Source organism: Chiloscyllium punctatum, chromosome 39, assembly GCF_047496795.1.
Source record: "Chiloscyllium punctatum isolate Juve2018m chromosome 39, sChiPun1.3, whole genome shotgun sequence".
Lineage (NCBI taxonomy): Eukaryota > Metazoa > Chordata > Chondrichthyes > Orectolobiformes > Hemiscylliidae > Chiloscyllium > Chiloscyllium punctatum.
The window spans coordinates 13997273-14022369 of record NC_092777.1 but is presented as its reverse complement, the minus strand read 5'-3'; the positions used below and the strand labels follow the sequence as shown (position 1 = coordinate 14022369).

Here is a 25097-nt window from a genome sequence, read left to right as displayed (position 1 = left end):
CACTATGCCTGCAATTTTGGTGTCATCTGCAAATTTACTAATCATACCTATGTTCGTATCCAAATTATTTAGATAAATGACAAAAAGTAGTGGGCCCAACACCAACCCTTGTACATAGGCCTTCAGTCTGAAAAGCAATCCTCAATCACTACTTTGTCTTTTATGGTTGTGCCAACCTATATTGAAATAGCTAGGTCTTTGTCTATTCCATGTGATCTAATCTTGTTAGCCAGTTCACCATGAGGAACCTCGTGGAATGCCTTATTGAAGTCCATCTAGAATAGCCCTCATCAATCTTCTTCGTTACTTCTTCAAAAAACTCAATCAAGTTTTGAGAGACATGATTTCCCATGCATAAAGCCACATTGACTATCTCTAATCAGTCTCTGCCTTTCCAAATACATGTAAATCCTGTCCCTCAGAATTGCCTCCAACCCACCATCTGGCTCATTGGTCTATAGTTCCCTAGTTTCGCCTTACTGCCTTTCTTAAACAGTGGTACCACATTAGCCAACCTCCAGCCTTCTGGCACCTCGCTTGTGGCTATCGATGATACAAACATCTCAGCAAGGGGTCCAGCAATCTCTTCCCTAGCTTCCCACTGAGTATTAGGGTACACCTGATCAGATCCCAGAAATTTATCCACCTTTATGCGTGTTAAGACGTCCAGCACCTCCTCCGTTGTAATATGGACATTTTTCAAGATGTCGCTATTTATTTCCCCACATTCTCTATCTTCCATGTTCTTCTCCACAGTAAATACTGACGCAAAATGCTCATTCAGTATCTTCCCATCTCCTGCAGTTCCATACGTAATCTTTAAAGGGCCTTATTCTCTCCCTAGCTACTCTTTCGTCCTTAATGTATTTGTAGAATCCCTCTGGATTCTCCTTAACCCTATTTGCCAAAGTTATCTAATCTCCCCTTTTCGCCCTCCTGATTTCCCTCTTAAGTACACTCCTACTGTTTTCAAACTCTAAGGATTCACTCTATTTCTGCTGCCTATACCCGATAAATGCTAACTTCTCATTCTTGACTGGCAAAATTGAGGTTTTAGCCATTGAGCATTTCCTATACCTACCAGCCTTGCCTTTCATCCGAACAGGAACATATTGTCTCTGGATTCTCATTATCTCATTTAGAAGGCTTTCCATTTTCCAGTCCAACCTTTACCTGCAAACATCCAGCCCAATCAACTGCCTCTAATTCACAACTTCAACTTTTAGACCCTGTCTATCGTTTTCCATCACTATTTTAAAACTAACAGAATTATGGTAATTTTGTCCAAAGCTCCCAGTATGACATACCTCACAACATATAGTCATACAGATGTAAAGCATGGAAACAGACCCTTTGATCCAAGTCGTCCATGCTGACCAATATCCTAACCTAATCTAGTCCCATTTACCAGCACTTGGCCCATATCCCTCTAAACTCTTCCTATTCATATACCCATCCTGTTTTCCCTGGAGCATCGGAGGCGGAGGGGTGTCCTTCTAGAGATTTATAAAATCATGAGGGGCATGGATAAGATAAATAGATAAACTCTTTTCCCTGGGATGGGAGAGTCCAGAACTAGAGGGCATAGGTTTAGGGTGAGGGGGAAAGAGTTAAAGGGACCCACGTGGCAACTTTTTCACACTGAAGATGGTTCATGTATGGAATGAGCTACCAGGGGAGGTGGAGAAGGCTGGTACAATTACAGCATTTAAAATGCATCTGGATGGCTCTACTTTCAAGAAACTCTGAACCTACACCCCAAAGTCTCTTTGTTCAGCAACACTCCCAGTCCTTACCATTAAGTGTATAAGTCTTGCTCTGATGTGCTTTTCCAAAATGCAGCACTTGCATTTATCTAAATTAAACCCCATCTGCCACTCCTCAGCCCATTGGCCCATCTGGTCCAGATCCTGTTGTAATGAGGTAACCTTCTACACTGTGTCAGAAGGCAAAAATCACAAAGAGTTTGGCCATATTGAAGCCAGCTCAGATCCGCCAATCCACAAAAACCTTGAGATGCCATTGAAGGTACAACTCAAATCAAGAAAATATTTCCAAACTTCTGCATATTTTTCAACAATGAAAGAGGACAAATGGTGCAACCTCTGAGCTGATACAATACTGTCAAAGATATGGCAAGTACAGCATCTACAGGTTTAATCTCCCTTGAAAACAATCACTTGTACTAAAAGCAAGGAGGGACTGGCCCAAATAATATTTGCTCTGGCATTGGTCTTTTCTGCGACCCTTTACTTGGTGTTTGAGAGATAAGATCAAGGATGACGTCAGTTTCTTTAGCTTCACTCTCAACTGATTAACCACAAAACAAGACCTGCTGAGGATGAAATCAGTAACTGGGGTGTAATAGCTATAATGCTTCTTGATTATTTATTTAGTGATAATGACATCGGACTAGAACCTCAGGAGTTCTGGGTCATGGGTTTGAATTGCACCTTGGCAAATATGAAACTGGAATTCAATGAAAATCTTAATCGTAAAAATCTATCTGGTTCACTAGGGTTGGTCATCTGCCATCCTTACCTGTTTTAGTCTACATGCAAGTTCAGATCTACAGGAGTATGGTTGACTCTTACTTGCCCTCTGGCAATGAGAATGGACAGTCAATGCTGGCCTATCCAGAGATGCCCATACCCCATGAGTGAAATAACAAGTACAGCCCAGCATGTGACTGTGACCATCCAGGTTGAATTTTGCCCATCCTGACCAAAAGCTATAAAGTGAAAATAATCTATACACTACTTGCTAGTTAGCAAAGCTGCAATGGGTTGAATGGCTGTATTCCATGCTGCAAATTCTATAGTATTACACAAAGCTCTGGTTTGACCTCATTAGGTTCACCTTACATTATTGTACTACAACACCTACAAATTGATATGCCTCTTTCCTCATGTGATTTTACATTCATTCAAACATTTGTCAATTATCTAGGCTAATTGCTCAGGATTTATTAAGTCATAGGTTTTTCCTCTTTCCTGCCCTTTGATTCATCCATGCACAAAAATCTTCCCCATTGTAATACCATTTGCCTAACATTCATGCATTGGATGGGTGATTCATTTCCGTTTGTATAAAATCAAAAACTTGTCAATTCAACATTACATAAGAGTTTTTCAGAAATCCAAACCATATAAAAATGTCAAACTTTGGGTCCAATATCGCCTCAGCCCTAATGGAAGGAGGTTCACAAACTGATATTTTTGTAACAGATCATGAAAGGTAGATGCACTGCACTATTCACCAATGCTATCTAATTTTGTCAACATAACTAAAAATCTCACACCACTGAGAAATATCAAAGGATCAAAATGTAGCAGCCCAACCAGTAACACAGCCAAAAGCAGCCTCCTATATATGCTCACTGCAGCTTACCTCACTGTCTATGCTATCTCATGTAGCTCAACAGAGGACCAACTTTATTTTGATTTCTAAAACTACAACACAGAATATTTGCCATGGAAAATTAACATGATCTTTAAAGACAGAAAAGTATTAAAAATACATAAATATAAGCTAATTTAGTGAATTCCATGGTGCCATATAAAGATGAGTGATTTAAACAACATTACCAACATGAGACATTCTCAGCTGCCCTTACCTGACATTTTCAAGAACTGGAGTTCTCACTACTCTAAAGTGTCTGTGCTGCTGAGGAGTCTCAGGTCCTTTCTTTCCTTTTCCCCTGGGTGTAGGTGGGGGGGAAAACGGGGGAAACAAATCACCAGGCTCCAGTACTATGTGCTCATCATCCTGTTTCAAGCAAGGAGTGAAGGACAGAAAGAGATGGAGTCTTATTACTGGAGTTAAAAAAACTCAACATAAAACAGCCAATATCAAGCACTGGCAGCGAAGGAACCAGTGACAACTGCAATATTGATCAATTATAATCACAAAAACAAGAATCCCACCTGCTTTTTCAAAATGTTTTTACAGTTAGAGTCATGTCCCATCTGCCTACATTTGGTCCATATCCTTCCATACCTATCCCACCCATGTACCTGTCTAAACGTTTAAATGTTGAAATTGTACTCACTTCCACTGCTACCTCTGGCAGCCTATTCCAGACACTCTCCACCCTGTGTGTGAGAAAACTGCCCCTCTGTATCCTTTTCTATCCTTCCCCTCTCATCTTAAACCTATGTCCTCTAGTTTCAAACTTCTCTACAATGGGCAAAAGCTATTGGTTATATACCTTATCTCTGTCAGTCATGATTTTATAGGCCTCTGTAAGGTTACCCCTCAGTTTCCTGTGCTCCAGGGAAAAAGTCCCAGCCTATCTAACCTCTCCTCATATTTCAAACCTTCCAATCCAGGTGGCATCCTAGTAAATCTTTTCTACACTCTTTCTAGTTTAGTAATATCCTTTCTATAATAGGGCTGTAGTTACAGACGTGATTTGAGACTTTTGATTCACTTACCTGCACAGCAAAATCTCTAATTTAAAAATTAATCTAGTTGTATTTCCTTTCCTTAACTTTACCTCCAAAGTGTATTGGTTTATGTTTCTACAATTAACTGTGAAGTGCAAGCTATCTGCAGGTCCTACAAATCTTGTTCCAAGTCTGCCACCTAGAAATTACTTATTCTCAAATTTACTAGCACATAATAAGGGTAGCTTTAACTTAGGTTCCTATTGAACATAATGCATTAAATCATTCAGCTCTTTTCCCTCTGTCTTTTACTTCTTACCTAGTTCTATCTGAATGTTCCACATTCTCCTGAATGATGCAAATTGTCTTTGTCACAAATCCTTTTACACGATCTATCCAAAGGCTTTTAAGAATCCAAGTGAAATACAACCTATGTCCTTTATTTATTGTCCATTACATATTTAGAGAATTTTCTACATTCTAGCATGGCTATTGAAACCCCATGCTGATTAGTGAACTGCTATGGCAGTGCTTAATAATTTCAACCCATATCATACTCCAACAATTCAATCACATTTAATGGATGCAAGATAAAGACTTGAGGACCAAAAAAATGCCAGTTTGTACAGCATTAGTAGAGGATGTGGATTGCTCGGGCCATTGTTGACATGGAGATGCAGCAGGAATAATTAATTGACAATCATAGTTCATAGGCCACAAGACACGTAGACGTTCGTCAGAGTATCTCTGTGGAATACTACAGAAAATGGCAGTCTTCATTTTCTCAAAGAAAATGGTGCAATGCTCACATAAACTCCTTTTAGCTCCATAAAACAGGATCCTGTGTGTGTTAATAGATGAAGCATCTAGTTTGGCCATCACAATGTGAGCCCAACTGATAATCTTAAATTGGTTTCTGGTGCAATTCTTGTCAAACCATGTCAGACATGGTGTTCTGCAGTTTACAAGTATGGACTGATTGAGCACAATTGGCATACTGCCTGCTTCAAATGGTCAATAAGGCATTAATAAAAACCAAAAGAACTGCTGATGTTGTAAATCAGAAACAAAAACAGAAATTGCTGGAAAAGCTCAGCAGGTCTGGCATCATCTGTGGAGAGAAATCAAAGTTAATGTTTCCGGTCTAGTGACCCTTGCTCAGAACTGATGGTAGCCAGGAAAATGTCAGTCAACATGGCATGTTGTTTGATACAGTCTACCAATTGTTAGGATGTTAGCTTACACAAATACAAAGACATGAAGCTTGTTACCTTACGCTGCTACTTTGCAGTAAACTAAGGAGTGATTTCTCCACTGCCAAGCCAATGAGATGTTTTGCTTCACATACAAATGATTGTGATGTAGGAGTTTCAGTGTGAGTGTGATGCCAAGAACACAGGCCATGAGTCTCAATGACTGGTGGACCATATGAAACAGGGAGCATGCTGACCCTGTTCAACAAGCCTCTGTTTTCAAGTATTGGAACAGCATGCTCAATTAGACTGGAGATCCTGCTATTGAACAAAATTTATGAATTCAGACACTGCTAAGAAATACACTGGAAACCAATGTAAAATCAGCAGTCGGTCACAATATGATGCATCTGCACAACCCAGAAGTTACAGATATTAACATTAATACACAATACCCAGATTAATGTTGGCAAAAGGAATTTGCACATATTTTGCACCTTTCCATGGAGGATGTCAACCTTTTCTGACCATTGGACGGAACGGTGGCTCAGTGGTTAGTACTGCTGCCTCACAGCGTCAGGGTCCCACATTCGAATCCAGCCTCGGGCAACTGTCTGTGTGGAGTTTGCACGTTCTCCCTGTGTCTGCGTGGGTTTCCTCCGGGTGCTCCGGTTTCCTCCCACAGTCCAAAGATGTGGTCAGGTGAATTGGCCATGTTAAATTGCCCACAGTGTTAGGTGCATTAGTCAGAGGGAAATGAGTCCGGGTGGGTTACTCTTCGGAGGATCGGTGTGGGATGGTTGGGCCGAAGGGCCTGTTTCCACACTGTAGGGAATCTAAGCTAATTAGAGTCTACATGCCTAGCCAGAGAATCAAGTCTGACAATTAACTGTTCCTGCTCTCCGTTCATTCAGCACACTCTTCTCACGCTGTAAAAAAAATGATAGTCCATTTCCAACTCTGGTTTCTTGCATCCTCATCCTGTTGAGTGCAAGTGAAAAGCTTTGACTTTAAGTCTCCTTCTAGCAACATTTCAGTTAAAATGAGACAAAAGACGACTATTATTGCCTGGTATATTTCTGCCTCTTTCCTTTAATAGAAATATCACAGTTGTCACCGCTTAACAAAACTTTCAGTTCCAAAGGGCATAGTTTCCAAGTTGAGTTAGGAGAAACGAAAATGCTTACCTTAATTCCTCTTAAAGAAGCAAAAGACTCCTGGCCAGGTCTAAGGGCAATGATGTCACCTTCCACCAATAAGCAGACTGGAAGATTGATCAAATGTCCATCTCTATAGGCCCAGTGGAGTGACCAAGATGGAGCAGAGGGCATAAAGAGATCTGGGTACAATGCATCTTCCCATCTCAGTTCCTCACAACTCAGAAGTGCTTCTACAAACATTAAACAAAGCAAATATCAACACTTACAAGAAATCACTTTTTCACTGTGTGCAAATTTAAAAACTGAATTAAGTTGCATACTTTAACAGGACTATCCGGCAGAGTGAACCAACATACTTCCACGACTTGGGACCACTTGCTCAATGCATAACAACTCTAACATCATCTAATTCTGATGTCAGATCATCAACCTGAAACAATAATAGTTCCCTCATCCTGGGTGCTCTTGACAAGTTGAGCGCTCTTCATATTTTCTGTATCTGTCACAGAATCTGGGTTTGAGCCACCTAAATGCAGCTACTAATGTATACGAGCACACTTGGCACAGACTCCCACTATACCACCTTCAGGAATGGTGTGAACAGTGAAGAAGTTTCCACTGACATTAAAGCAAAATGTGCCTTTCCAGGGTACTTTCCCAATACTGAATGTATCCATTGGAAAAAATTCCAGCACTTCCACTGTTACTAGAAATACAATTTTACAGCATAGAGTTCACTTTCTGTAACTCAGATTTTGGTCTGGGCAGCAATATATACAAGGAGAAAGGGAGGACTGCAGAGGCTGGAGATCAGAGTCGAAAAGTATGGTGCTGGAAAATCACAGCTGGTCAGGCAGCATCCGAGGAGCAGAAGAATCGATGTTTTGAGCATAAGCTCTTCATTAGGAATGAGGGGGTGAACAAAGGGGGCTGAGAGAAATGGGAGGGTGTGGGACTCGGGGTGGGGGAGTGGAGGTAGTTGGGAATGTGATAGGTAGATGGAGGTGGGGGGGGGGGGTGATGGTGATAGGTCGGAGAGGGCGGCGGAATGGATAGGTGGGAAGGAAGATTGACAGATAGGACAGTCAAGAGGGCAGTCTTGAGTTGGAAGGTTGGATCTGGGATAAGATGGGGAGTGGGGAAATGAAGAAACTGGTGAAATCTACGTCGATCCCATGTGGTTGCTGCATCCCAAGGCAGAAGATGAGGGATTCTTCCTCCAGGCATTGGGTGGCTAGAGATTGGTGGTGGAAGTGGCCCAGGACTTGCATGTCCTTGGCGGAGTGGGAGGGGGAGTTAAAGTGTTTAGTCACAGGTGGGGTTGCTTAGTGCAATGGTCCCAGAGATGTTCTCTGAATCGTTCCGCAAGTTGGCATCCTGTTTCCCCAATGTAGAGGAGACCACATCGAGAGCAACGGACACAGCACATGACGTGAGATTTACAGGTAAATCTCTGTCAGATGTGGAAGGACCTTTTGGGGCCTTGGACGGAGGTGGGGGAGGAAAGAGTGTGGGCGCAAGTTTTGCACTTCTTCCGGTGGCAAGGGAAGGTGCTGGGTTGGTGGGGGGGCTGTGCACCTAGCAAAGGAGTCCCTGAGGGAATGGTCTCTGCGGAGCACAGATAGTGTTTGGGAGGGAAATGTATCCCTGATGGTGGGATCTGTTGGCAGGTGGCAGAAATGCTGGAAGATGATTCGTTATATCCGGAGGTTAGTGGGGTGGAAAGTGAGGACCAGGAGGGTTGCGTCCTAGATGCGATTGGAGGGGTGGGGTTCAAGGGTGGACATGCAGGAAATGGAAGAGACATACTGGAGGGCATCGACGACCATGTGGGAGGGGAAATTGTGGTCCTTGAAGGAGGCGGCCATCTGGAATGTTCCATGGTGGAATTGGTCCTCCTGGGAGTAGATGTAGTGGAGGATTTGAAGTAGATGTCTGTGTTGAGTCTGGTCATTGGCAACAGTCCATCTTCTGCAGCTATACCGGCACCAACCCCACCTTTTCCTCCGCTATATCGACTGTATCAGCGCCATTTCATGCTCCCATAAGAAGTTTGAACAGTTCATCAACCTCAGCACCTTCCATCCTGACCTCAAGTTCACCTGGACCATCCCTCTCCTTCCTGGACCTCTCCATCTCCATCTCCATTTCCATTTCCAGCGACAGGCTCAACACAGACATCTACTTCAAATTCACCGACTCCCACTGCTAACTGGATGACACCTCCTCCCTCCCTGCCTCCTGTAAAAACGCTATTCCTTACACACAATTCCTCTGCCTCCACTGTATGTGCTCCCAGGAGGACCAATTCCACTGTAGAACATCCCAGATGGCCTCCTCCTTCTGGGCCAAATGCACTGAACAACCCTACTGTCTTATGGCTGAACACTAACTCCTCCTCCACTGCCAAACTCCAGCCACCTGATGCCTGAAGGAAGAATCCCTCATCTTCTGCCTCAGGACCCTCCAGTCACAAGAGATCAATGCGGATTTCACCAGTTTCCTCATTTCCCCTCCGGACCTTTGGACCCTATCCCCAATCCAACCTTCCAACTTGGCACCGCCCTTTGAACTGTCCATCTTCATTCCCGCTATCTGCTCCACTCTCCTTTCTGACCTATCACCATCGCTCCCTTCCTCCATCTACCTATTGCATTCCCAACAACCTTCCCCCTAGCCCCGCCCCGCCCCCCCCCTTCCCCCCTCCCATTTATTTCTCAGCCTCCTTGGGCCACTGCCTCATTCCTGATGAAGAGCTGGTGCGCAAAACGTCGACTCTCCTGCACTTTGGATGTTGCCTGACCGACTGTGCTTTTGCAGTAATATATACAAGTGCATCGCCTACAAATACGAAACTCAGGAACAGCCATCTCTGTTAACTGAAGTTCCTGAAACATTTTTGACGTTGGGAATTTTTTGTTGCACATTTAAAGCCCATAGTGTAAGCAGAAAATGAAAGCTCCACTACGAAATAAAGAACTCAAAATTAACATCACCATCCCCGCACTGCTTTCTAACATGTTAGCGCTGTATCTCAGTGATGTTAGTTATGGAAATGCACACTCAGGATAAATGACTATTGTCTGACTTGGCTACTGTGATCTCCTTTGTTTATTTGGCTAATCATCATTGGTCTCAACAAGATGAATAGTATTTCCAGAGACCCTGAGCTTCACAGTGATGGTCAACACATTAAGACTTATCCCTCTCATGATTTAGTGAGCAAAACAACGTGTAAGTGAACTATTCAAACAAGGTCATCTCGAGTCTGACTCAGCGTCTGACCAAATTCATTTGACTTCAGTATTACATATGGGTGAAGGTCTATTTTGGTAACGATATACAATTTTCAAAAACAAAATATGTTTCTTGTTGTAAAAAACTCCTCTTATTTTAGCCCAGGTCCTTTCAAAGCAACGTCAAATCAACAAACAAACCACCCGCCGACTGACTGAACAGGAAACAGGCCATACGCTTGCACTACATCAACCATTATGCAACAGGAAGCTTGAAATTTAAAATAGGATTCGGATCTCCGGCAGCAAGCTTATCTGAGCTTTACTTAGCTGAGTCCTTCAGGTTACAAATGAAACGCCAATGCCACTGCTGGTGCTGCTGAACAGAAATCTAATTTTATGAATTAAATTCACACAAAGCGTGCTCTCTCAGCTCAGCTACAGATGGGGTAGAAATTAGCAGCTTAGGGAAGAATTTAAGATTTCAAAATTATAGGCAAATCACATTCAAATTAACAAACGCAAAATCAAACAGTAAGATGTGAAAAGGCTGTCAGAAGCTACTTGTTGTGGGGCTTTATAAGCTAAAGACTTGTAAAGCACTTCTGGCCAACAGCCACAGTATAAGCAAGACAGCATCTACTAATCAGACCAGAAAACTGGTCACAGGAGATGAACAAAACTTCTGACAGTTTAAAATCAAGATTTTCAGTTTGTTCAGGTTCCATTATCTGTGACCAGATACTAGAAATACTTCAAATACTAGAACATTCTAATAAGAACAGGGAATAGTAAAAATAACCAGCAGATTAGGCAGAATCTGCAGGTAGAGAAACAAGATTAATGTTTCAGGTTTATGATGTTTTTATCAGAACTCCGTGGAAACTGTTAGAGATAAACAGCTATCAAGCATGTTGCAGTCATATACACATGCTTTTTCCTGGTTCATGTCCAATGTTTGCGTTCTGATGAAATGCACCCAGCTGAAATCTTAACTCTGCTTCTCTCTCCACAGAGGGTCTCAGATCTGCCGAGTGATTTTAGCCTTTACTGTTTAAATTCTGGTATCCATGGGATAATTACAGTCTCCACCATTTCTCATTAGTTTATGTATTCACTCGAGCTGAACTAACAAATCTGTCTTAATCTGTCACAAATATTCCCAAATCCAACATGTGTTTCATGTATATTCACCATTCAGTTTATTGATGATTGCTTGGAGTCTGGCTACAACTTCACCTCTTTTCAGTCTTCCTTGTCTCCCAATCACGTATAGGTTGAGGAAAAGAAGTAGGAACAACACTGCAGCATTCAGTACTGCGGTGCCCTGGCTATCAGAGAGGAGAGAAGGAAGCACAAGAATTAGCTGCCTGCAGTCAATAAGCAAGCTTATATATTGTATTGTTCTCATTCTATGGAACGCTCTGAAATGTCTCAAAGCAACCACAGAAATTGTTTATTAAGATTTATGTACTCAATGTGGGTCACTTGTGTTTACTGAGATCAATAGAGGCATGTGACAATACATGCTCAATATACAGACAGCATAACTGCAACAGAGGCAAATTCAACAACATTTTAATCAAAAGCCACAGACCAAAGCAGTAACTTCCTAAAGGCTTGTTTGTTTGTGGGTTTGTTATTTGTGTGCCTTGCTCCTTTTCTACATTTAAAGTATTTATTAAATGCTCTGCAGCATTCAAAGCTAGCATGTTGTGAATTATGACCAGTATAAAGTGAGTAGGGGGCTGTTTCAGGATTGTAAATTAGGGAGAAAGTGTGTCATACCTCACCATAGATGGGCCTGGCACCATGCTACGAGTACAGCGTAAGGTAGAGAATGAAAAATGTGGATCTCTAATTATCTTTGTTTCAGCTCTGATCTCTACACAAGCGGAAATGTATCTTTCCCTTATGCCCATAAAGATAATTCATATGGAAATTTATTTTGGTACATTGTGCAAACATTTAAAAATTACTTAAGTAAGTAAAAACAAATAAAATAATCATTGAAATCTAATTTTAAGATATATTAAAACCATTCCCATGCAACTGGAATAAGTCATTAGAGAGTACATATTCCCATCCATACATCAGCTCCTGTTCTTATAGATAAAAGGCATAGAAAGCAAATTTCCTACAACATAGGGATCATATGCTCTTTCTGAAATGCCTTCGACAGTAATACTGAAACAAGGGGTATTTTCATTGTTTACACCATCTTTTACTTCCATCAAAATCCTTCAAGAGCAGATTTCATCAAGTATCAGAGTTTTCTGATTGTTGGATCTACTTAAAAAGGTTTTCATTTTCTGAGCTAGTATAATTGTTTATGTCCCTTGGCCACTCATGTACATCAGCCCCTAGAATCCATCTAGCATCCACTTCAACACCTTGATATTTGCGGTTATTAACTATTTTAATGTCACATCAATCTTGAGTTTAGAGATAGAGGTTTAATTAGTCTGGATCACGTTGACATAAGTAGGGAAGATGTGTTGGGTAGGCTAGAGGTTATTAAGGTGGACAAATCCCCAGGACCGGATGGGATCTATCCCAGGTTGCTGAGAGAGGTGAGAGAGAAAATAGCTGGTGTCCTGACAGATATCTTTGTGGCATCCTTAAACACAGGTGAGGTGCTGGAGGACTGGAAGGTTGCTCATGTTGTCCCCCTGTACAAGGGTAGTAGGGATATCCCAGGTAACTACAGACCAGTGAGCCTGATGTCGGTGGTGGGGAAGTTGCTGGAGTGGGTAATGAGAGATAGGATCTATTTATATTTAGAAAATAATGAGCTTATCAGTGACAGGCAACATGGTTTTGTGCGGGGGAGATCGTGCCTTACCAACTAAATAGAGTTCTTCGAGAAAGTGACCAAGTTGATAGATGAAGGAAGGACTGTTGATGTCATATACATGGACTTTAGTAAGGCGTTTGATAAGGTTCCCCATTATAGACAAATGGAGAAAGTGAAGTCACATGGTGCGCAGGGTGTTCTAGGTAGGTGGATAAAGAACTGGTTGAGCAACAGGAGACAGAGAGTAGTAGTTGAAGCAAGTTGCTCGAAATGGAGAAAGGTGACCAGTGGTGTTCCACAGGGATCAGTATTAGGACCACTGTTGTTTGTAATATACATAAATGATCTAGAAGAGGGCACTGTTAGTATGATCAGCGAGTTTGCAGATGACACGAAGATTGGTGGAGTAGCAGAAAGCATTAGGGACTGTCAGAGAATACAGGAGGATATAGATAGACTGGAGAGTTGGGCAGAAAAGTGGCAGATGGCTTTCAATCCAGACAAATGTGAGGTGATGCATTTAGACAAGTCTAATTCTAGAGCGAATTATATAATAAATGGAAAAGCCTTGGGAAAAGTTGATGGGCAGAGAGATCTGGGAGGGCAGGTCCATTGTACCCTGAAGGTTGCTGCACAGGTGGATTGAGAGGTCAAGAAGGTATATAGTATGCTTGCCTTCATTGGGCGGGGTATTTAGGATAAGAGCTGGCAAGTCATGTTAAAATGGTACACGACGTTGGTTTGACTGCATTTAGAATACTGTGTACAGTTGTGGTCGCCACATTACCAAAAGGATGTGGATGCTTTGGAGAGGGTGCAGAGAAGGTTTACGAGGATGTTGCCTGGTATGGAAGGTGCTAGCTATGAAGAGTGGTTGAGTAGGTTAGGTTTGTTTTCACTAGAAAAAAGGAGATGGGGTGGGGGGGGGGCTGACTGTGGTTTACAAAATCATGAAGGGTATAGAGATAAGCTTTTTCCCAGGGTGAAGGATTCAATAACAAGAGGTCACACTTTCAAGGTGAAAGGTGGAAAGTTTAAAGGGGGATACACGCGGTAAGTACTTTGCACAGAGGGTGGTGGGTACCTGGAACACATTGCCAGCAGAAGTGGTAGAGGCAGGTACGGTAGATTCAGTTCAGATGCATCTGGACAGATGCATGAGTAGGTGGGGAGCAGAGGGATACAAATGCTTAGGAATTGACCGCAGAGGTGGTTGGGGGCAGGGAGACAGGTTTGGGGGGTGGGTGGGAGTGGAGGCAGTTGGGAGCGGGTGGGGGGACAGTGTTGGATGGGGTTGGGGGGGACAGGTTTGGGAGGGCGATGTTGGATGGGGTTAGGATGGGCGGGGGAGGAGCAGACAGTATTGTGGCAGGTGGGGGGGTGCGGTGGGAGCAGAGGGAATTGAAGGCAGGTGGAGAGGTGGTGTTTACTGGGGTTGGGGATGGGGTCTCGCGCGCAGTGTGCTTTTGCCTAGTCTCCTGAACAGGGAGCAGACTTCACAGAAAACTCCAAGCCCCAGAGGAAATCAATTAACTGAATAATTAATTATCCCAACAAAATAGTGCCCGTCCATCTTGTTCGGATAATCATGGTTCCTCTGTATATAGCAACTGATGCCGATGGCAGTATGGAAGATCTAGCTGGTGTAACGGTCTCCTTAATAACACATCAAGAGGGATATATTGGTGTCAGGTCACATCTTTGGAGCAGATGACGTGAAGCAAATGGGCTCCGGTGGAATGAATAAATATATAGTAAAACTGCTGGCTAGAGTTTAAAGTGATATTACATGGTCTACAACAGATGCATATTCCTCCAAGATACAACAACCAATCAGGAAGGGTGAACCAACCATGTGCAACAAAAGGTGTCAAACATTGCATTAGATTAAAGGAAGTGGTTTATAAAGATCTCATAAAAAGTGATAAACCCAAGGGTTGGGAGCAAATGAAATCCGGCAAAGACATTCAAGAGACTGGCAAAGAAATGCAAATCAGAATGTGAGTGCAAGCTAGAAAGAAACAAAAGCAGACTAAAGGGCCTTTCAGGTAAACGTAAAGGAAAAGATTAGCAAAGACGAATGTGGGCCCTTTACAGTTCAAGACTGGTGAATGTGCAAAGGTGGAGAGGAAAATAGCTGAACTAGACAACTACTTTGTCTCCTAGAAAGTTACAGAACACTACCACACCCTACCGCCGTCCAACCAAATACTAGGCAACCAAGGCACTTGTGAAAATAAGGAATTGAAATAAATTAATAACACCGTAGTAGTTAAAAAACCAACTAGCTTGAAGGTCGATGAATTTCCTGGAACAAACGACTTACATTAAGTAAATATAATCCTCCTATTTAAAGGAGGGATTGGAAAAAAAAAGAATAGAAAAGTATAGGTTAGTTTTGGGGTCAATAGCTGGGAAAATATTTATATATAGGAAATCACATGACCCAAATTATCGTCCAATAGTGCTCTGAAAGCTTGTGATTTCAAAGAAAACAATTGGACTAGGACCTTGTGCTGTGTGACTTCTGACTTTGTCCACCCCAGTCTAACACCGGCACCGTCACATCATTACATGATTGTAATGTGATAACTGGACACTTACAAAATAATGATCTGACTAGACAGCCAACATGGATTGGTGAAAGGGCAATTGTGTTTAACAAAACTGTTGGAAGTTTTGTTTTGAAGACGACTATGCAAGCTCAACAAAGAACCAGTGGTTCTGCGAAGTTGGATTTCCAGAAGGTCGTTGACAAGTTCCCACTTCGGATGTTAGTTAGAGCATACTATAAGACCATAAGGCTTAGCAACACAAGTAGGCTATTTGACCCATCGAATCTGGTCCACCATTCAATGTGATCAGGACTGCTCTGATAACCCTCAACTCCATTTTCCTGTTTTAGTCCCCTAACCTTCAATTTTCATATGGTGAGAAATTTGTATCTCAGCCTTGAATAAACTTAACTACCCTGTCTCAACAGTCCTCTGCAGTAAAGAATTCCACAGATTCATCACTCTCCGAGAAAACATTCCTCAACTGTTTTAAAAATGTGGCTCCTTAATCTGAGATTATGCCCTCTGGTCCTAGGCATTCTCACAAGGGAAACAACCTCTCCCAGTCAAGTCCCCCTAAGAATCTTGTACGCTTTCAAAAGGTCTCCTTTCATTGTTCTAAACCCCAATGAATGTAGGCCCAGCCTATTCAATCTCTCCTCATAAAAATAAACCCTCCCTGCACAGGATTAACCTAGTAAACTTTCTTTGGACTGCTTTCAATGCCAGAACATCTTTCTTCAGATAAGGGGACAAAAACTGATCAGTGTTTCAGCTGTGGTCTAACTAGTGCCTTGTATAGTTTCAAAAAGTACTCCCTATCTTTATACTCCATCCCTTTTGAAATAAAGGTCAGCATCCCATTTGCCTTCCCTATTATCCAATTTGCAATTCATGCACAAAGACTGCCAAATCCCTATGTTGCAGATTTCTGCAGTCTTTGTGTAACATTCGGTTTTTCTTCCCTTCCTGCTAAAGGGCTTAACCTCACCACTTCTAACATTAGGGGCAGCATGGTGACTCAGTGGTTAGCACTGCTGCCTCAGAGCATCAGGGACCCAGCTTCGATTCAAGCCTCAGGTGACTATCTGTGTGGAGTTTGCACATTACCCCCGTGTCTGCGTGGGTTTCCTCCAGGTGCTCTGGTTTCCTCTCATAGTCCAAAGATGTGCAGGTTAGGTGAATTGGCCATGCTAAATTGCCTATAGTGCCCAGGGACTGTAGAACAGTACAGCACGGTACAGGCCCTTCAGCCCATGATGCTGTGCCAAACATTTATCATAATCTAAGATCAATCTAACCTATACACCCATAGATGTGTAGGCATTAGTCAGGGGAAACGTAGGAGAATGGTTCTGGGTGGAATACTCTTCAGAATATCGGTGTGGATTTGTTGGGCCAAATGGACCGTTCCCACACTGTTGGGATTCTATGATTCTATTATATTCCATCTGCCAAATTTGTGCCCACTTATTTAACGTGTCTATATCCTTGTGTTATTATCACCACTTTCCTTCACACCTGCTTTTGTGTCAACTGCAAAGTTTACTATTGAACATTTATTTCCTCATTCATTAATGCATATTGCAAGTAATTATTGGCCCAGCGCTGACAACTCCGGACTCCAATTACATGTTGCCAACCGGAAAATGGCCACCTCATCGCAACTGTGTCATTTATTAATTAGCTAACCCTCTATCTATGTTAATTTACTATCCTCAAAACCACGGATGGTTAAGTTATTAAATAGCCTTGCATACAGTGCCTTATCAAGTGTCTTTTGGAAATCCAAATGTATTATACCTACTGACTCCCTTTGATCTACGCTTCTCCTTATCACATGAAAGAACTGCAATAAATTTGTCAGGCATCATTTCCCTTGCATGGTCATGTTGATTCTGCGTATGTATTTCTAACTCCTGATATGACATCTTTAATATTTTTCCTGAGACAGATGCAAGCTTACTGTCCTACAATTATCTGCTTTTTGTCTCCCTCCCTTTCTGAAGAAGGGTGTTACCATTGGTATTTTTCTAATTCAATGGAACTTGTACAGAATCTGAAAGTTTTTGGAACATTATTACAAGCACATCCAGTGTCTCTGCAGCTATTTCCTCTAAAATCCTCAGATGCAATCCATCACGTCTAGGCAGCTTATTAGCATTTAGCCCCACAAGCTTTCCTAGTCCTTTCTCTCTAGTGATTATTGTATTTATTTCCTGCTCTCTTTTGTCCTCTCGATTAAGTATTTTTGAAATGCTATTAATGGCCTCTATCGTTAAAATTAATACAACATACTTGTTCAATGGTTCTGTCATTTCTTGTCTCCCCATCGTTTCCCCAGCCTTGTTCTCTAAGGGGCCTATGTTCACTCTTCCTTTTGATATTTATAAATGCTAGTTTGTCCTCTGTTTATTTTCCATCCTATTTTGATTTGCAAGCCTGTACTTCCCCCTCCAAAATCCTCCCTCCAATTAGTTTTAAACACATTCTAAAGCCCAAGTTACTTGATTGACTGGGATGGCCCCAGCATGGCTCAAGTGAAGCCTGTCTGACTAAACAGCTCCTTTCTACCCCAGTTTTGGTACCAATGCCCCACAAACTAAAACCCATTCTTCCCACACCAATCTTTAAGCCACGCATTTAACTTTGTCATTTTATTCATTCTATGCCAATGGCTCAGGTATCAATTCTGAGATTATCACTTTGGAGATTCTGCATTTCAGTTTCCCTTCCAGCTATTCAAAATCTTTCAGCAGTACCCCTCTTTCCAGTCCTATGAATGGTCATACTACCAACGAGGACAAGAACTGGATTCCTCCCCTCCCGCTCCTAATTTAAGAAGCGCAACACCTTTCTGGAGTAGTGTCCAGGTAACTTTTTTCCCTCCCTGATGTGGAGCAACGTTTACAGCTCAGATTCCAAATTCTCAACTCAGATCTGGAGTTGCTTGAGCTGCAAACACTTACTACAGACATCAATCACACTGGAGTCCAGCAGCTTTTAAAACCACTCCAGTGCACTTGTTTTTTGTGGTTTATTACATTACTTCCTTTTTATAGCTCATTACATATTGATTGTATACCTGACATTTTTGTTTTTTAAAAAAAAATTGGAGACTTGAACAAACTGAAGACCTCAAGTTTACTTCAAATAACCAGAATATTCACCAATCAGCTACAGCAAAAATCCACAAATATCTCCTTCCTTCCTCCACTGAACTCACAATATTTAACGTATGCACTCTAAATACCAATAGATTGGCTACTTATATGTTTCCAATACAGAGGGCCTAGCTCACTCAGTTAACGATGATCCAGTTTCAACCAGTTCTTAATTAAGCTGCCCTTACAATGCACATCTTGAAAGTAAGTCTGACCAAAGCTTACAACTACACAATTTAAAACTGACGATTTCGCCTTAAACAAACTACAAATTACAATCTAAATTGTAATTGGATTTGAGGCTTGTCCTCATTTCCCTGAAAACCAGTTGAATGTCAGGGTTTGGGGCCTGGCTTTGCCACTCCTCTCCCATGCTGTTTCTCTGTATACAGCGTTTAATGTTAATTATTTTGTAAACTGTGCGTTGTTTAATAAAATAATACAATCTAAATTAAGTTTGCATCAGTTAAAGACTGAAACACTTCTTACCCAACAAATGCATTCACTACATTTTGTCGAGCTTAGTAGTTTTATACACAAGATGTTTCTTACCTTCCATTTGGTTCACTTTCAAAGCAACACAGCAGCAAAATGGCAGCCAACAGCATTAGAGCTGCTCCAGGCCAGTGGAAGCTGGAGGATCGGTTACTCAGGTTAAGGAAACCCTTAAACCATACATCCTACAATAAGATCAGTGTGGTCAGATAGGAACTGATAACACACAGAGAAACATCACACAATAAACCCCAGCAGAATAGATTCACACATGGCACCACATACTGAGAGATACAAGCTTAGTTTCCACAGTTGATCCTTACAATCACCTGTGGCACTGGCAATTAGAGAATAAAGGATTTGCCAAACGAGAAGATAAAGGACAGAAAATTATAAAACAGAAACCTATTTACCCTGAGGAATAATTTACAAGTATTCCGTTACTTTATCTGTGAATTATCAGGCAAAGATCTGAAACGAGGGGCTCAAGAGCATTTTGTGAATGTCCTTTGAATGGAGGCTGGACTGATGCATGGCTTCAAATCATTTCAAAGAATCTAAAGAAATATGACACTGAATTCGAGCTGAGCAGTGAACTATCACAGTCCTGATTTGTGTGGAGGACACAATTGTGTCCTTCACAACCACCTGATGAAGGAGCAGTGCTCTGAAAGCTAGTGTGCTTCTAATTAAACCTGTTGGACTATAACCTGGTGTTGTGTGATTTTTAACTTATCACAATCCCCGAGGTCACGGCTGCAGCGTAACCCAGGAAAACATTGCCAGATCATTGCCCAGTCCCTTCAAATTACTTTCACCACTGAGCACAGATTTTAGTCTATTAAAATTCCTTTGAAAATAAGAGCAGGGAAATGTAATAGGAAAAGACATCACAGTTTCAAACAGGTTGTTTTAAGGTGTTCCTTTAAACCTGAGAGGTGGGGGAGATTTAGAAAGATAATTCCAGAGTTTAGGGTTTAAACTGAAGGCACAGCCACCTATGGTGGGATGAAGGTAACTGCAGATGAACAAGGTAGCCAGAGCTGGAGGCATATTGAGTTCTCAAAGGATTGCAAGCTTGGAGTGAAGGGTTACAGAAATTGAGAACTGAGAGGCCATGGATGCATTTGAACACAAGAATGAGAATTTTAAACATTGGGCTTGGTAAACATGGAACCAATGCTGATTAGCAAACAATAGGATTTTGAAGGAGCTCAAGTTTATAAAAGACCAGTTAGAACAACAACGAAGCATGGCTAGAATTTTCATTATGTCCCTACCTTCCAAGAGCCCTTCTTTCTCTGCTGCTTCTGGTGTTCTTCCAGGATTACTGTGAGCTGGTTATGCAGTACTGTCAGAGCCTGTCTGGTCGAAAGGCCCAAGCTAGCGACCATTTCATCCTGTGGATGAATCACAACAGTATGACTTAGCTGATACCTCGAATATTCCCACGGCTGGGGAATTTATAATAGATCGGAAGACCACAAAACTGACTGAGACTCTGTTGGCAACACTGTCATCACTATGTTTTAAGGAAGAAATAATTAAAAAGTGATTTTCTTTTCATATTTCAACAGTGAGCAAAACTGCAAGTTAATTTAAATCATATTCTGTTAAACTTGGGGACTGGCTAGAGAGACCATTGTGTCGCAAAAGAGAGATCAATCAGTGGCTATCTCTGTCGCTGTTAATTGCGGTTCTGAGGAGATAATTAAGAGTATTCCACCAAAGATAATGTTTCACATATCTCTGCACCTGCTGCATCTTGATACAGAAAAGAGTTTACACCCTTTTTTGGAGGTTTATTCAAAACTTGCCATTTTCCTGCCATTGCAGTCCCTTGAGTGAGTTTTCCCATGCATTCAGTGGCATTGCTGTGAATGCAAATGTAGGAAGGGAATAATATGTTGCTGTGCCTCACCTAGAAACTCCTCAGCAATAGCTGGGGGTGCAGAGGAGGGTAACAGTAATGGGAGAACTTCAATCTGAGGTGATAGGCATCCAAGAGGTAATCAAGTCATCCCCAAAGGAAACAGACTGGTACTATATCACCATCATCCTGGGACAGAGTAAACTGCTTGTGAACTTAGCTCAGCAAGCAGAAGCAAAAATGAAGTAGTGGGAGAGCCCTATAACAAAAACCCACATCAGAACAGAATCATTTTCCATATATTTTGCAAAAGTGATTGTTGATGGAGTGGGACCACCAACTTATTCTTAGGCACAATTCCTAGGCAGCTTAGTAGCTTCAAGCCCTAGTTAAGCGGATGTAGTTAAAAAGGGCAGTAATCATTTGAGCAGATTTTTCCATGATCTCACAGCACAGTCACACCAAGTCCCTTTTCTAAGTGGGACAAGCAGATCAGTGGACTATCCCTGCATGAGGATACCACCACATCACAGATTTTTCCATGTGCTTAGAACCGGCATAATTTCCTCCAAGTACCTTTTCTTTCTGTGGCTGGTATTCTGACTTTACCTAATATTGTACTATTTATTGAGCAGAATGGCCACAGAGCAAATATCATGACCAAATAAGACTGGACTTGAGGGTACTGCTAGCATTTAGCTCAGCACTGCTCTCTACTTCATGCATATATGGTGAAACATAAATATGCTGCATCATTCTACCTCAAACAATGGAGTTAATGGTTTTAATTTTGTGACAAACGTAGGGAATGTTGGAGAAACGCAGCAGGTCTGGCAGCTTCAGTGGAGTGAGAAATAGAATTAAACATTTCAAATCTGCATGACCTGCCTTGAGAAGCATGAATTCTGCTTCTCCCTCCACAGAAGCCCCCAAACATGCTGAGTTTTTCCAGTATCCACAATATTTTGGCTTTAATGTTGTGGTTTTACATGCTTATAATTCTTTAGTGCATTTGCCTGTTCAGAGATCACAGTGTGATTAAAGAGACAGCACCCTTCAGAGTTTTGTTAAAAATACACTTGCACCAGCTGCCAGTCATGCTGTGACCATCATCATTCCACAAATAAATGAAAAAAAGTTGAGCTGAGCAAAATCAGCTTTCAAATCCCTTAACACAGATTAAAAATCAATGAAACACACATTAAAAATTAATTTTCCATCTTACATTCACAGCAGGCAACCCATCTTCATTTTAAATTGAGTTTTAATCAGATACTGTTTAAGGATATTATTCCAAGTAATCTTTGGGAAGCATTTGAAGATGTCAAAATGTACCATAAAACATTATTGCTTCTGTATTATGTACATTACTCTTAAGTATCTTTCAGATTTTAAATTCCTCAATTTGATTTGCTTTCAATTTCTTTTGGATCCATTGCAATCACGACTAAACATCAAGTGTCACAATGACAAACAAAATGTTTCCACTCATTGCATATGATTGTCTCAATTATTCAAACCATTTCAAATACTATGCATTGTTTAGTGGTGCATGAACTATCTTGCAGATAAACGGAGCAGCAATTCTACCTGAGATCTAAAGCTGAAAGGAGATGATTGACTACTTCATGTGTCTTTTTGGTAATACTGATTGAGCCAGGAACATGCATCAAGATGTCACAAGGACTCCTAACACTTACAGTAACATTGATGGATCCTTAATACCATCCAACCAACTGGAATGAGAAAGTAAATTCTGGCTTTGAGTCCTGATTTAATGACAGATCAATAGAACATAACAGCACAGTACAGGCCCTTCAGCCCTCAATGATGCACCAACCTGGGGAGCCAATCTGAAGCCTACCAATCCTACACTATTCCATTTTCATCCATGTTTACCCAATGACCATTTATTGCCCTTAAAGTTGGCAAGACCACTACTGTTGCAGGCAGTGCATTCCACACCCCTACTACTCTGAGTAAAGAAACTACCTCTGTCCTATATCTATCACCCCTCAATTTAAAGCTGCCACCCATCACCATCTGAGAAAAAAGGCTCTCCATGTTCACCCGATCTAACCCTCTGATTATCTTATATGCCTCAATCAAGTAACCTCTCAACCTTCGTCTTTCTAACGAAAACAGCCTCAAGCCCCTCAGCCTTTCCTCATAAGACCTTCCCTCCATACCAGACAACATCCTGGTAAACCTCCTCTGAAACCTTTCAAAGCTTCCACATCCTTCCTATAATACAGTGACCAGAACTGTATGCAATACTCCAAATGTGGCTGCACCAGAGTTTTGTACAGCCTCAGCATGACCTCATGGCTCCAAAACTCAATTCTTCCACCAATTAAAGCTAACACACTGTAGGCCTTCGCTCCTCTAGCTTATCGCTCCACGCTTCAGGCTCACTGCCTTTATTCCTGATGAAGGGCTTTTGCCCGAAACGTCGATTTCGAAGCTACTTGGATGCTGCCTGAACTGCTGTGCTCTTCCAGCACCACTAATCCAGAATCTGGTTTCCAGTATCTGCAGTCATTGTTTTTACCTTTTTACTTCTTAACAACCCTATCAACCTGGGTGGCAACTTTCATGGATCTATGTACATGGACACCAAGATCTCTCTGCTCATCTACACTACCAAGAATCTTACCATTAGCTCAGTATTCTGCATTCTTATTGCTCCTTCCAATGTGAATCACCTCATACTTTTCTGCATTAAACTCCATTTGCCACCCCTCAGCCCAGCTCCGTAGCTTATCTATATCCCTCTGTAACCTGCAACAACCTTCAGCACTATCAACAACTCCCCTGACCTCAGTGTCACCCGCAAATGTACTAACCCATCCTTCTACGCCCTCATCTAGGTTATAAATGAAAATGACAAAACAGCCCAAAACAGATCCTTGCGGTACTCCACTAGTAACTGAACTCAAGAATGAACATTTCCTGTCAATCACCACCCTCTCTTCTTCTTCTGATCCAAATGGCTAAGTCATCCTTAATCCCATGCCTCCATTTTTTGTACAACAGTCTACTGTGAGGAACCTTATCAAATGCCTTACTGAAATCCATATACACCACATCAACCACTTTACCCATATACTAAGGTACACCCTCTAGTGTTCCGACACGGGATAAACCCTCCTGCTTAATTTAAACCAGCAACACAAAAAAGATTTATACCGTGCAGTAACCTTTAAAAATTGGAGAGGCCAAGTAGTAAAAATTAATAACTTCATTTCTTAAAGTATAAGAGCGAATAATTAACTAACAATGTGATTTACAACTCCTTCCTCTAACCTATCTTTTACCTTCCCCGTCTACAATACTAGCCCGTTAAAACCCCCTGATTAAGGTTGACCAAAAAATTAAGTTTTCAAAATTAGCCAGAAGTCAAATCTTCTCTTCTTCAGTCTTTTTTTCTTGTTAGGGATTTCTGTTTCATAGGATACTGGTTGATAATAGGTACCTTTAAGAGCGCTATTTTTCGGGCAGTCTCTACATGCTGGTGGTGTGGCAGTTCTCTGCCAACTGCTCAATTTTTCCCAGTCTTATACCCTAAAGCATCATATTGTTTCACTGGTTTTTAATATTGTCAATATATTAAATTCAAACTTGATTGGAGGTTGGTTTTTTTGGGGTATAAGTTAAACTGATTGGCAAAATTCAAATTTGTTTTTGTCTCCAGGCAACCAGCTACACTAACTGCTGGACGACATGCAACATTATACCTTGTTGAGAACACTTGGTGCTGTCAGCTAGTTCTGTTTGCTTTTAAGTTTCTTTGAGGTACAATACACCCACATCTTCATAACACGAGTTATGCATTCAACTCTCAACAGACCAACATGTTGCGAACCTTGATCTTCCTCATCCAGAAAGGTGAGCACTATCAACTGAATCAAGCTGACTCAATCATCATTGTGTACCATTAATGTGAATAGATTTTACACCAGGAGGTTAAATGAGACGGCATCATTCATAATGCTCTAAATTGCCCATCAATAGATTTCCAGGATACAGAACCCAATAACAACACACATTGTTAGCACACAGAGTGCCCAGTCTTTGCCAGTGCTGGTCTAATGTGGGTTCTCACTCCTGGTGCATAATTGAAAGATAGAACATAGAACAATACAGCACAGAACAGGTCCTTCGGCCCACGATGTTGTGCCGAACATTTGTCCTAGCTTAAGCACCTATCCATGTACCTATCCAATTGCCGCTTAAAGG

At 41.6% G+C, this 25097-nt stretch overlaps 1 protein-coding gene across 5 annotated transcripts in view; it reads right to left on the bottom strand.

Moving 5' to 3' along the window:
* The window catches only part of tmem94 (transmembrane protein 94), a 140254-nt gene that overhangs the window by 77773 nt on the left and 37384 nt on the right, over positions 1-25097 (bottom strand). For all 5 annotated transcript variants that reach the window (XR_011954785.1, XR_011954786.1, XM_072558214.1 and 2 more), the window contains exons 2-6: positions 20269-20388; positions 19046-19173; positions 11172-11308; positions 6769-6971; positions 3617-3768 (exon numbers count right to left, since the gene is read on the bottom strand). Coding sequence is in view for 3 of the 5 variants with exons in the window: in XM_072558214.1 (XP_072414315.1) it covers positions 3617-3768; positions 6769-6971; positions 11172-11308; positions 19046-19173; positions 20269-20388 (740 nt within the window). In the remaining 2 variants the exon portion in view is untranslated. The remainder of the gene's footprint in view (positions 1-3616; positions 3769-6768; positions 6972-11171; positions 11309-19045; positions 19174-20268; positions 20389-25097) is intronic.